This window comes from Marmota monax, unplaced genomic scaffold (assembly GCF_021218885.2).
Source record: "Marmota monax isolate L192 unplaced genomic scaffold, Marmota_monax_Labrador192_F-V1.1 WCK01_AAM20220418_F8-fsc00005, whole genome shotgun sequence".
NCBI lineage: Eukaryota > Metazoa > Chordata > Mammalia > Rodentia > Sciuridae > Marmota > Marmota monax.
In genome coordinates, this window is record NW_026692254.1 from 28,982,385 (window position 1) to 28,996,439 (window position 14,055).

At 36.8% G+C, this 14,055-nt stretch overlaps 1 protein-coding gene across 2 annotated transcripts in view; it reads right to left on the reverse strand.

Moving 5' to 3' along the window:
- Positions 1–2,845: 2,845 nt before the first annotated feature.
- The window catches only part of Sec11a (SEC11 homolog A, signal peptidase complex subunit), a 38,988-nt gene continuing 27,778 nt past the window's right edge, over positions 2,846–14,055 (reverse strand). The window contains exons 4-7 of one of the 2 annotated variants that reach the window (XM_058577433.1): positions 10,396–10,515; positions 9,711–9,748; positions 3,853–3,910; positions 2,846–3,370 (exon numbers count right to left, since the gene is read on the reverse strand). In XM_058577433.1, coding sequence (XP_058433416.1) covers positions 3,885–3,910; positions 9,711–9,748; positions 10,396–10,515 — 184 coding nt within the window. In that variant the 3' untranslated portion in view covers positions 2,846–3,370; positions 3,853–3,884. The remainder of the gene's footprint in view (positions 3,371–3,852; positions 3,911–9,710; positions 9,749–10,395; positions 10,516–14,055) is intronic. The other variant, XM_046438049.2, reaches the window with a different exon arrangement.

Below are 14,055 nucleotides of genomic sequence, written 5' to 3' on the forward strand. Positions count from 1 at the left end.
ACAGACTGAACAGGCTATAGCAACTGAAAGAGGATTGTGAGAAAGGTAGACAATCCATTTAACCAGATAGAATCAGCTGGATCATCTCTGACTCTTAACAATGTTAAATATATTGTCATGAGGAGGCTGACCTCAGGTGCTGAAATAGTCCCCTACTATGTTATGAAGGGTTAGTTGGTCTTGGTAAAACTTATGCAAACAACCACTTTCGCAAATACCATCAAGAAAGAGGACACAAGAAGAGTCCAAGAACAAAAAAGAAACAGGATTAACATAAGAAAAATCTGGAAAAGGTACATGCAGCTTAAATGGAATCATGGAGAAATGAAGTTTTCAGATTCAAATTTGGCAAGATCAAGAGAATGTACTTACTAAATAACAGGAAAGCGCAAATCACTTTAATGATTCATATGCTCTACTCCAGAATAATAGTTCAGCAACAATGCTAACTGAAATTACTGCCTATGGTTCCAAAGCATGATTATACTGAACATTTAATATATGCTGCTTCATGTTACCAGGGAAATACAGCATAGTGTCTATAATATGAGACCCTTACACTGGAAAAGTTTCCAATCTGCTGGGGGATCTTGAGGCCATATCCATAAACTTAAACAGTACGAGACAGCCAATACCGAGTGGCAGTAGAATAATTAATTGTGAAGATGGTAAGACTCAAAGACTAGCAAAGATAAGGGTATATATACAATACTAATGTGAAAAATTGCTGGGGATTTAGCTCAGTGGTAGAGTGCTTGCCTAGCACACATGAAACCCTGGGTTCAGTCCCCAGCATGTCAGGGGGAAAAAAAAAAAGATGATAATGTGAAAACCCAGGGAATACAGAACAGGGATGCTTAATGTTAGCTGAATTCAAAGTTTCAAAGGTAGGAGAGACATAAAATTTATGGTCCAAGCAACAGACATTTCTGAAAATAAAAAGTACACTGAAACTAATTAGCAGGTGGTAATTATCTAAAATAGGCATACAATGGAACACTGTGATGGGAGGTGAACAGATATAGTAGGAAAATGAAAAATCTAGGGAAGTATTCCTTCACTGAACATATGAACACTGAAGGGGAAGTTTGAGGGAATCACTACAAACTTGAGTTTAAAGATGGAACAATCAAGTGAAAGGGTCCAGGGGGAAGAGAGACAAAAAAACTAGGACTGAGGATAGGCAGTTGGTGTTATGAGAGTAGATAAGTAGCCAAGAGATGATCTCATTATCAAATTCTTAAAGTTTTATAGTTCTCATACTGTTTTCTAATTCCTTTCATTCACCACGTTGAGTCTCCAATTTGCCACACACTCTGCTAAATCTCAAAGAGCTGATACGTCCATTCAATTACCAAATTAAACCTCTCTGGCATTTCTTGCATTTTTCAAAGAGCATTTAAAACATATTTACTAATAAAATCTCATATATTTAAGTCTTATTTTTAGTGCTAATCTACACAATATATAATTAGGAACATAAAATACCTCTTCCCAAAAATAATCTTTTTCTGGTTAATGAAATGGTTCAAATGTTTTTAACAGCTTTGAATACTTTTTCAGAGAGTTTTATCCATTGCTTAAAACTGGAGCATCTAGTAAAGGAGAAAGAATGATACTTTTACTGAAACATGCAAGTGAGGAAAAGTATTGTTTTCCTCCCATTTAGTGTCTAAGGAGGAGAAATTGGAAAGGAAGGAGATACAAATCTAAGGGTGTTTATATCTGGCTAGACAGGATTGCAGAAGACGATGTGATCCCAACTTTGGCCAGGAAAGCACACTATCTCCAGTGGACTGATAGGGCTGAACAGCTATCTTTCTCTATAGATGATTAGGTAGAAAGAAAGAAGGTAATATAGTAATATTCTGCCATTCCACACAAGGAGCTGTTTCAGCACTCTCCTTTTCATGAGAAAATGTAAATATTATATAAGGACAGGTTCAAAAGAGCATTTGTTAACAGTGACTTGACAAATTTCACACACTGTTGAGACCATTAAGCACCCATATCCAAAGTTAGAAGGCTAAAGCCTAGTTAATGGATTCAAGGGTGGCACTGTGCTCTGCAGGGGAGGGCTGCAGAAGTGTGTCTCTGTTCTCATTCCATTAGCATAACAGCTTGAACTGACTTCCACCTCAGTTGAACAAATAATAGAACTAGATCATGTAGCCCAAAACAGAAAACTTGCCTATTTTGAGACTTATGCATTAATACAAGAAGAGAATAGAAAGACTTAATGAGTATTTTGTGCTTAAAACATACTGGCTTACCCTACACTTCCTGTTTCCCTATCGGTCTCAATATTAAAAGAAAATGCACAACTGAGCTTTGCAGTCGTTGCTTTAAACTCTGCCTTAAGTTTGCATTAGAGAAAAGCAGAGCCACGCACTTAAAAGAACACATTCAGGCAAATTAGAATTTAAAGACAAGTACAATGCTTGCCATCCACCACCCTGTCCTGCCTCCTGCACATGCCCTGGTATACAAAGGACTGAGAATGTCTGAAGTGTACAAAGGGCTATGAGTTTTTACAGGCCAGTGAGATTTTCTGAATCTCTCAGGAACACTAGTTGGGTTTATACACATCTGAGTCACGCCCTAGTGAAGAATCAATTTTATGACTAAGAGATTGCCTATGAACGTCAATGGCTACTTTTGCTTCACAAAAACAAAAACAAAAACAAAACAAAACAAAACAAAAAAATAACAGTATTAGGGCAATCTTCTTAGCTGAAGGGCTCTTCAACCCAAAGCTTTTATACCCCCACAAGGAGTACTAAAACCATCCAAGGAAGGCAAATCTCAGGAGCTTTCTGGACAAACACAATCCAGGGATAAGGGGTTCAATGTGCAAAGTCTTTTATTTAAAATTCTGAAAAGTTAAAGACTTATGACCACCTCAGTATGTGCCATTCCCATTATAAGGAGGAATGACAGTTTCAAACTCGTGCAGAGCTGCATTTTCATTTACAGAACTCTGTAGGCACTTTAGAAGTGAAGCTTGGCTTCAAAATACAAACACTGGGGGCTTTGGCTCAACCTTTTAATATAAAAATTCACTGATGTACAAAAATGTGAAAGTGTGACAATGACAACATATGAAATTCTGTGATTGAAAGTCCCCTTGAGTGCACTCTAGTGCACACGCACCCGCCCAAACAGATTCTGGCGTGGAAACATAAACTAACGTAAACCAGGGCTACTGAGAAGCGCCAACATGTGTGTTCTCCATTCCACCAATCACAGACCAACAGCTACTCCAAACATTCAGTAACAAAAAGTACGGCATCTTCCCAGGAACAGCAAGGCAGACTTCTTACTCACGATGGACCAGCACGAATAAACCCAGCAAAAAAAGTACTGCATACTACAAAATAAAGACAGAAACACAAGTCAGAGATGCTTTTAAAAGTTCTTAAGTTCTCAGAATCAATTAATAAACTAGACTTTTTGGCCATGATATATTTAAACTATTATTTTTTCATGTTTCAACCATAATCCACTTAAAGTTTCCGAAATTAAGCAAAAGATCACTGTTTAGAGGCTTTAACCCAGGACCTCATGCATTCTAGGTGCATAAACTCTACCACTGAGTTACACCCTCAGCTTGAAGTCACTTTTTTTTTTTGGTGGTGGTACTGAGGCTTGAACCCAGGGTGGGCACTTTACTATTGAGATACATCCCCAGTCCTTTTTATTTTGAGATAGGGTCTTGCTAAGTTGCCCGGGCTGGCCTGGAACTTGTGATCCTCCTGCCTCAGCCTCCAGAGTAGCTGGGATTATAGGCATGCACCACAATACCAGGTCCAAGATCACATTTTTAATGAAACATATGGTATAATCTCTCACCTTAAATTTAGGATAGTCATTCATGAGGATCGTCACAATTCCAATATAAGGAACAAATCTAAAATAAACAAAAACATGATCATCACAGAATTTCCTAAGCAAAGCAGCTGTTATCATTTACCAAACATCCATATCTTTCAGAGAAAACTAATTTTCAGTTCACAAAGATCCTTTGTATATATTATTCTATTTATTCCTTCCAATAGCTCATGATAGGGAAGTTAGGAATATAACCATTTTATAGATGAGGAAACAGCTGATCATGCCCAAGGCACATAGCTTCCTTGTGGTGAAACTGCTACTAGACATGAGAGGTCTTAGATCTCTAGTTGGTAATACTGATACAGGGTGTGTCTTAACAAGCTTTAGGGAGCTGTCAACCTAGTTGGGGAGACAAGGCAAACACAGCCAGAATATTACAAGGTATTTCATGTTAAGTGGCCACAAAGTAAATGTAAGAGCTCTTATATAGATGTACTTAGGATTTCACTGCCCTCTTATTTGAACCACCTGTAATTTGGGTTTGGCCCTCTTAATCCTGAAATTTAAAACAGTTTAAAACACCATACAGAACAAACTAATCTCAGCCTCCATCTTTCTTTACATGTCTACAGCATTTGACGTCGATGACCACAACTTGTCTTGAAATCTCTCCTCCTTGGATATTTTTTATCTATCTGTAACAAATTTGTTTCTCCACCTACCTCTGCTATCATACAGAAGAAAGCCAAAGCGGAAGCTGATCTTTGTACACTTTGTAACAGCCCACAGATTTGTATTCAGGGCACGGACAACCTTCGCACCTTCATCCCATGCCAAAGGCAGCGGAAACAGAAATTATCTCCCATGTAACACTTCCACCATCAAAGCCTAAGGTAAATTTCAAGAATGGACATTTTGTCTTTGGTGTATTTCACTTCCTAATTCCAGTGGCTTGGGAGGCTGAAGCAGGAGGATCACAAGTTCAAAGCCAGCCACAGAAACTTAGAGACCTTGTCTCTAAATTTAAAAAAATACAAAAAGGGCTGGGGATGTGGCTCAGTGGTTAACTGCCCCTGGCTTCAATCCATGTTTTAAAAAAAAACCCACAAAAATACAAACAAACAAAAACGTCCCTTACTCCTGTCTCCTCTCCTCACCCTTTTCCTGTTCTCTCTTCCCACAAACTTCCCTTCTACATACATTGGTGTTTCTTAAAACTTAGACCTCCTTTGTCACAATCATTTGAATGACTTGTTAAAAATGCATATTCTTGCCAGGCACAGTGGCACATGCCTATAATCCCAGCAGCTTTGGAGGCTGAGGCAGGAGGATCATTGAGTTTAAAGCCAGTCTCAGCAAAAGTGAGGCACTAAGCAACCCAGTGAAACCCTGTCTCTAATAAAATACAAAATAGGGCTGGGATGTAGTTCAGTGGCTGAGTGCCTGAGTTCAATCCCTGGTAACCCCCCACCCCCACCCCCAAAATGCATACTCTTCAATCTTCCCCAGATTTACTGGGTTAGGAAATCTCTGAAAGATGATCTCCAAATGATGTTCTTGCACACTCAATTTCAAAAAGTCTAGCTCTAGTGTGAGGTACACAGCACAGGTGTGTGGTGAAAAGAATATCAACTCTTGGGGCCTATGTCTTAGTTTCAACTCCTGGGTCCTTCAAGAGCTGAAAAGTGACAGTCTCTATAGAATGGTATTGCTAAGCTCTAGGAGGGAAGATAGAGGCTGTCTATATTGTTTTATACATATTTTTTAAATTGCAATATATGTCTTGTCATTTTTAACCCTTCATAAAAGCAATCACTTTCAGTGAAGGTAAATCATCTAATTTAAGGACATAATGGCAAATGCCTCACAGTAAAATGCAGATTAAGACCTATAAAAACATCTGTTTTCTATAAAACATCAAGCTAATTCTGATCTGATGACCAGCAGCCATTCTCATAGGTAGAAGCTTTCTTCTGTTATCTCCACACAATGGTATATATGCCCAAAGAAACACAACCACAGACCACAATTTGCTTAGGAGAAATTCATGGAAACTTTTTTGTTGTTGCTGTTTTTGGCTTTTCCTTGTACAGTATAGGTTAAAATGAAAGCAACCTCATCTTTTTTTTTTTCAATATTTATTTTTTAGTTGTAGTTGGACACAATACCTTTATTTATTTATTGTTTTATATGGTACTGGAGATTGAACCCAGGGCCTCGAACGGGCTAGGGGAATGCTCCACCGCTGAGCCACCACCCCAGCCCCAAAAGCAACTTCATCTTTACGGGTAATATAAGAAAAACATATGGCAAGCCAAACCAAAGAGTTAATTACTTCTACCACTCCTTCCTGCCATAGACAGAGATAGCAGAATTAATAATGAAGTATATAAAGCGGTATCATCAATTATCTTAAAGGCATTAATCGTACTTTTTCCCTATTCTGCTCAGGTAAACTCATATATTAAAGGAGAGTTGATGATAAGCAGAACAAGGTTTAAAGTAAATAAAATAAATACCATTCACAAGGCCAACTCCAATAGCAGCCTTCGCCAAGTTAACACCTAAATGGTAGAGTATGGTTGAACATATTTCCCTGGGAACTCTTGGGATCAAAGGTGCTATTCAGAAATAGCCTCTTTGGCTGATGTTTTTTTGGGGAAAAATGATTAAAAAGAAAAGATCAAACAGTAAAGGAGATAAGCTTCCCAACCCTGAAAAAAAAAAAAAAATAAGAGGAGAACCCAGAACTGTTTTGTCAGATATTGAAAGGGATCTTAAGGGAATTTGGACCCCAGCAGCCAACTAAGAGAATATGCAATTATCCAAAATGGATCATTTTGTTTCTAGAATGATCTGTGACTTGTTTCAAGTAAAAATACATTTTAAAAGACTTATTTATAAAACTGATTTCAGTCAACAGAGAGCTCAGATACTCTGCTCCTTATATCTTATATCTATATATTTTAAATTTTGGCTTAACATGTAATACTGGTACATTTTTTCAACATTTTTCAAATCAAGGGAGTTAGCATTTCCATTTCTTTATCATTGCTTTGTTTGGAAACTTCAAGCTTCTCTATTATAGTTCTTCCTTATATTTTTGTTCTTTTCTTTTCATTATTAATACTTCTATTTCCTGATCTTCTGCCAGGCTTTTAGCCTTTTCTCTTGTTGCTCTTTGAAAAAGAGGTCCTCTCTTGTGTTTTTCAACTTCCTGAATTTAGAAAGAATCACCCCTACTAAATGCTTAATGGGGCCAATATCAGTTTCATTTTCTAAAATTGTTTTTACTATATGTTACAAGATGAATGAACCCTAAAAATTAGGACAAGTGAAAGAAGCCAGACATAAAAGACTAAAAATGGTATGGTTCTGTTATATGAAATACCCAGAACAGGCAAATCCATAGAGACACAAAGTAGATTAGTGGTTGTCAAGGGCTGCAGGGAAGGAGGGGATGGGAAGTGACTGCTAATGAGCATGGAGTTTTATTTTGGGATTGATGGAAATGCTTTGGAATTAGTGGTGATAGTTTCACAACCCTGTGAATAAAATAAAATCCACTAAATTGGACACTTTAAAATGGTGAATTTTATATCCCAATATATGAAAATTCTATTTCAATAAAAAATTTTTCTTAGATAATTTTGATTTGGGGCTTTAGGCCCCAGTGTACAACTGTTCAAAAAATCAAAACATTTTTTAAAATGCCTAAAGGGATGTTTGTACCACAGTCACAAACTTGTCTGCAGAAAAACTCTATTGTCAAGGTTTGGCACAGCCTGACTTATCAGCTTAGTGTTTTATAAATACAATTTCCACAAGAGAATGTGATAAATTACATTACATGTCAAAGTAAGTGGTGGTATAATCAATGGAAAGTGAATTTGTACAGTCAAGAGTCTGTCCTCCTGCTGTTCATGTACTGTATGTTTATACTTCATAGAAATTTACTTAATACAGAGAGTAACAGACTATTACTTTCTTTTCTTTTCCCTCCCTCCCCCCTTCCTTCCTTCGTTCCTTCTCCCTCCCCCCTCCCTTTTTTGTGGTACTAGTGATTGAAACCAGGGACATTCTACCACTGTGCTACAGCCCCAGTTCTTTTTATTATTTGGCAGGGTCTTACTAAGTTGCTGAGGGTCTTGCCAAGTTGTCAAGACTGGCCTCGAACTTGTGATCTTCCTGCCTCAGCCTTCTGAGTCACTGGGATTACAAGCATGTGCCACCACAGCTGGCTGCATTGTTTAATTAAAAGCCACCAAAACATTGTATATTTTTAAAGGTGGCAGTACAGAAATATTGGTATGTATAGTTTGGGATTTTTCAAAACTTCTTCAGAAAGATAAGTTACTTCAGTGAAAGTCTGGCTTCCCCAACGTTTTAGAACATGGTATCTTTTATTCAACAAAGGGCCAGAGTGAGAATACACAGCTGTAATAAATACTTTAGAATCAAGACCCACATAAAGGGAGACACATGTAGAAGCATACATAAAAGTATGGCAAAATTTGTTGAAAGACTTTAACATATACATGTTTTACCCAATAGTTCCACTGATTGGAATTACTGGCATTACAGTAATCCCAGCATCTTGGGAAGGTAAGGCAGGAGGGTTTCAAGTTAAAAAACCAGCCTTAGTAACTTAGCGAGGCTCTAGGCAACCCTGTCTCTAAATAATATACAAAAAGGGCTGTGGATGTGCCTTGGTGGTTAAGCGCCCTAGGTTCAATCCCCAGTACAAAAAAAAAAAAAAGATTGCTCGGGCAGAGGCACTGAGATATATATAACAAGGATGTTCACCATAACATTGTTCACAATTAAACAAAAAACTAGATTAAAAATAGAAGCAAAAACTAGATACAGTCAGAATATCTAAATAACAGGAGAATGACTAAATAATAATATGATCTATTAAAATAGTTGTCCTCCATACATGTGTTAATGTATCTAGAAACATATCTATTAATACCTGCATCTTTATCTCTCTATATAAAGACTTAAAAGAACTTAAACCAAAAGGCTAACAATAAATACTTATAGAAGTAGAGAAGAAGGACAGTAAAGTGACTTTGCTTTTTGATGACTGGTATTTCCTTATGTATCTACATCTATCTGTTTTTTTGCAATTAAAGGGAAAACAAAAATACTCAAAGGGGTTGACAAGTCTGAATAATATTAGGGGCATCTTTGGAATTGTGGGAGATGGGTACTATTATTTCTTGAAGCACTGATGACTTAATTTGGATTTGTCTGTCATAATAAATGAAATTCTCCTAAAGCAGGGGCATAAGTACATGTGTGTATGCGTGTACACATGCACACCAGCCCTGAAGGTTCTAAAATCTGATCTTTTTGGCTCAAAAAAGAGCATCTCTCATGCTATAACTGAGGCAACGTTCACTTGTAACCTGCACTTCAGTCTGTACAGTACAATTTTTCATTGTGGTGGCCTGCTTATCAGTGTAATAACTCTGGATTCACACAGTCTATTATAGGTCAGAAGGACCACAGATTGTGATAGCATTAAGAGTGCCATGAAGCACTGAAATAGTGAGAACCAGTAACCACCCTGTTCAGCAATGTTATGCCAGTAATTCTGGTGTGATGGTTAAGAGGGTAGGCCCTGGAGCTGCCAGCCACTTACTACTATCAGTGTGATTTTTGATAAGTAACCTAATTCCTCTGAGTTTCCTCATCTGTAGAATGGGAATATTAGGGTTGTTCCAAGGTTAAAATGAGGTAATACCTATAAAGCATTCACAATCAGTCTCTGATAAATAGTAAACCCTAATGAAGGTGAGTTATTGTTAATACTATTAATAACATTAAGGTAGTTAACAATTCCATACTTCTTTATACCAGTAACTTACAATTCCTGTTCTCCACTGATCTGTTCTCCTGATAAAATCTGAAATAAACAGGCTTAATATAATTTTTAAATTTCATATTACCTCATCAATTTCAAGACTAGAAATAAAACAGTATGGAATAAATGGACATGATAAAATTAATTTAGATGAACACTTTTAAGTTGTTGACTCAGTAAATTCCTAAGAAATTATTTCAGGAAGCAGGATTAATACTGTTCCAAATCCTCACAGCCTTACCCAATACAGACAACAGAGCATAAAAAAAGCACCCAATATTTCTTTTCTTTTTTTTAATTTTTTTAAAATATTTTTTTAGTTGTCAATAGACTTTTATTTTATTTATTTATATGTGGTGCTGAGAATTGAATCCAGTGCCTCACACATGCTAGGCAAGTGCTTTACTGCTGAGCCACAACCTCAGCCCCGCACCTGATATTTCTTGAGCAAACTGAATAAATATGAATTTTTAAATTGTCACATCCAATTCACTATCTCTTTTATTGTACCCAAGTTCATCCCCATATGGGTAAATTTTAAGAAGCACATTTTTCAAATGACACAAATATGATATGGTGAAACCAGGGCCAAAATGCTACGTATTCAGTTGCAAATGATCAGATAATATGATTGAGAGGGCCATGTTTCAAGTGACATAAAATTTCAAGACGTTCCCCTCTATACTTACCCTCTGGCTCTCCCCACAACATCTTTTTTCTCTAGCCAGTGTTGTCCTTGTTTATAGAGGCCTCGGTCATCAACAGCATTATTATCTCCTTTGGTCAAAAACTTGATATGCCCATTTTGCCTTGAAAGAGTAAGGTAAACTCAAGTCATTACATACCTCTTCATGGCATGTGAAAGCACAAAATATGCTCTTGTTAACCCAAAATTCCTGTGGCACTGAGGTACATTATCACAATTCCTAGCATTAAAATAACTCTTTAACTAAAAAATATAATTACTGTGTTTAAAATAAAGATTAAAAATAAAAAGTTCAATTTTTTTTTAGAGTGAGAGAGAGAATTTTTTTAATATTTATTTTTTAGTTTTCGATGGACACAACATCTTTATGTTATTTTTATGTGGTGCTGAGGATCGAACCCAGCGCCCCGCATGTGCCAGGCGAGCGCGCCACCGCTTGAGCCACATCCCCAGTCTCAAAAAGTTCAAATTTAGGAACTGAAATACTATGCAAGCATTAAAATTAAAAACAAAGTTGTAGAAGAATATTTAATGGCACTGGAAGATCATACAAATTTTACTAAGTGAAAGAAAGGTTACAAAACACCATGTACATACTGGGGAATGAAACTGACCAAATTATGTTATGTGCATGTATGAATATGCAACAACAAATCCCACTGTTATGTATAATAATAATGCACCAATTTTAAAAATAGCACACAGAATCCATCTCATTTTTAAATTTTAAAAAAATTATATGTGTGTGTATGTGTGTGTGTTATAGATAGATAGATAGATAGATATTTAGTTGTAGGTGGACACAACACCTTTATTTTATTTATTTATATGGGATGCTAAGGATTGAAATCAGTGCTTCACACATTGCTAGGCAAGTGCTCTACTGCTGAGCCACAACCCCAGCCCCAGAATCATCTAGTTTTTACAATAAAATACATACAATAAATTTTCTAGAAATATTAACTGAGTAAAGCAATACAGGATGTAACTGACAAAATGTAGACGTTCGGAAACAACAGAATGACCTAGTTATTTCAAATAATTTGCAAGAAACAAAGAAAGTTGGAGAAAGAACCTCTAGATGAAATAAGACTATAAAAACACATCAACCTATTTAGCCAAGGACTTTATTTGAATCCAGATTCAAATAAACTGTTAAACTTATGACCTATTTGGGAATTTGAACAAAGATTAGAAACAATGATGTAAGCAATTACTGTTCTTTTTTTTTAAAGTGTAACTGAGATAGAATAGAATGAATAAAGAGGTAGAAAGGAGACAAAAGAAAACAGAGACTGTAGCTGTAAATCTAAAAGCCCCACGATCAGACTTTACTCCCCAGACCTGATTTTTCCTCTAGGACTATTACTCCCTAATTTCTGAGAAATCTATAAATCTTAGAGTTACTGTAAATTTACTCATGTATGAAAATTAGCTAATTTTGATTAAAGCTTTATTAAGTGCACATTATGTGTTTTCAGATTAGATAAAACAAAGGGAGATTCTGGCGGGGGCGGGGGGCGGGGGGGGGAGGAGACCAGGGATTGAACTCAGGGGCACTCAGCCACTGAGCCACATCCCCAGCCCTATTCTGTATTTTATTTAGAGACAGGGTTTCACTGAGTTGCTTAGTGCCTTCATTTTGCTGAGGCTGGCTTTGAACTTGTGATCCTCCTGCCTCAGCCTCTGAAGCCACTGGGATTACAGGTGTGTGCCACAGCACCCGGCAAGGGAGATGTATTTTAAGAAACCTATAAAACAGGCACATTCCAAATGTTATGTAGATAGAAGAGACAAGTGAAGATCCTGGAAAACCAGACCACCATAAATATCACGTAATTCATGACCAAAGAGCTGAGTTTGGCAAAATGTCCTTGTTACCAAACACCTACCCACTCTCCCGCAGAAGAGGTGGGGATGTAGCTCAGTGGTACAGTGCTTGCCTAGCATGCATGAGGTCCTGGGTTCAATCCTAGTATCACACACAAGAACAATAAAAAAGAAGTATCCAAGGGCTGGGATTGTGGCTCAGCAGTAGAGCGCTCATCTAGCACTTGTGAGGCCCTGGGTTTAATCCTCAGCACCATGTAAAAATAAATAAATAAAATAAAGGTATTGTGTCCAACTACTTCTATTAAAAAAAAAAAGTTAGAAAAAAAAAAAAAAAAAAAGAAGTACCCAAGACCCCCAAAGCATTTTTAACTCTTCAGAGGGTGGTCTTCATTCAGAATGTATCTTCAGCTTTCACCTTCTAATGAAGCTTTTTTATGGTATCAGGGATTGAACCTAGGGATGACTACAACTGAGCTACATTCCCAGACCTTTTTATTTTTTATTTGGAGAGAAGGTCTTGCTAAGTTACTGAAGCTGGCCTCAAACTTATGATCCTACTACCTTAGCCTCCTGGGTCCCTGGGATTACAGGTGTATGCCATGATGCCTGGTTCTAATAAAGCTATACTCTGCTAAAATCCAAATCTGTGACATGTCGACATGTCATGTACCTGGACGATCCCCATAGAGGTCTCCTTTGCTTCTGGAGAAAACTCTTCAGAACCCTTTATGGTGACATAACCACACTAATTGTTAAGTTTTATAAAAGTTTAGTAGTAAAGCTTGGTAGATACTTACTGAAATGCTTATACATGACATGATATGATATCAAAGATTTGATTCAAAATAATATAGGAGAGGGGGAAGAGGAGAGAATGTAGATGGGGCAGAATTGGTTCCACATTAATTATTATTGGGAATGGTGATAGATACATGGGGTTTATAATACTCTTCTGTGCATGTTAGAAAATTTCCAAATTCAAAAAACAGAATATAAAAAAGTGTATTAAACAATATATAAAATAACATACATAAAGGCATAAACAGTGGCTATCTATGACTTTCTGTAGATTACCATTCTTTTTTTCTTTCTCTAACCAACATATATTACTTTACTAGAAAAAGAAGCTAACTTTAAAAGAAAAAACACCCCAATTCTTTTTTTTTTTTTTAAGAGAGAGGTGAGAGAGAGAGAGAGAGAGAGAATTTTTGATATTTATTTTTCAGTTTTTGGTGGACACAACATCTTTGTTTGTATGTGGTGCTGAGAATCGAACCCGGGCCGCATGCATGCCAGGCGAGCGCGCTACCGCTTGAGCCACATCCCCAGCCCCCACCCCAATTCTTCATGCTAGGATATACAGGAATAGAATCTTGCTTGATCAGAAACTGTTAATTTAATTCTACTATGAGGCTGATAGTAATTTAAATTTTTAACTAAAAGCAAAGCATATTTTATAGTCCAGCCTAAAATTAATTCAAGTATTTGAGCTAACCACTGTACTAGAAAAGAAAATTAGCTTCAAATTTCTACTGACTAATATTCACTTTAATTCTAAGTCAGAAACTGCCTCACTAGACACTAAATCTGCAGATGAAACTAAATTGGGAGGTGTTGCAAACACCAAAGACAGTTAAGTGCAAACTTCACATCAAAAATGGTATTCCAGTAATAAAAAAATGCAAATATATACAGAGAAAAGTAACCTGTAGCTTACAATTCAGTAAGTGAAAGAATGTCTGAGAAATCTTGGAGGGTAAAAGAGGGTAGGTAACAGAAGGGTCTGGCTGCTATAGTCCAAGTCAGGAGC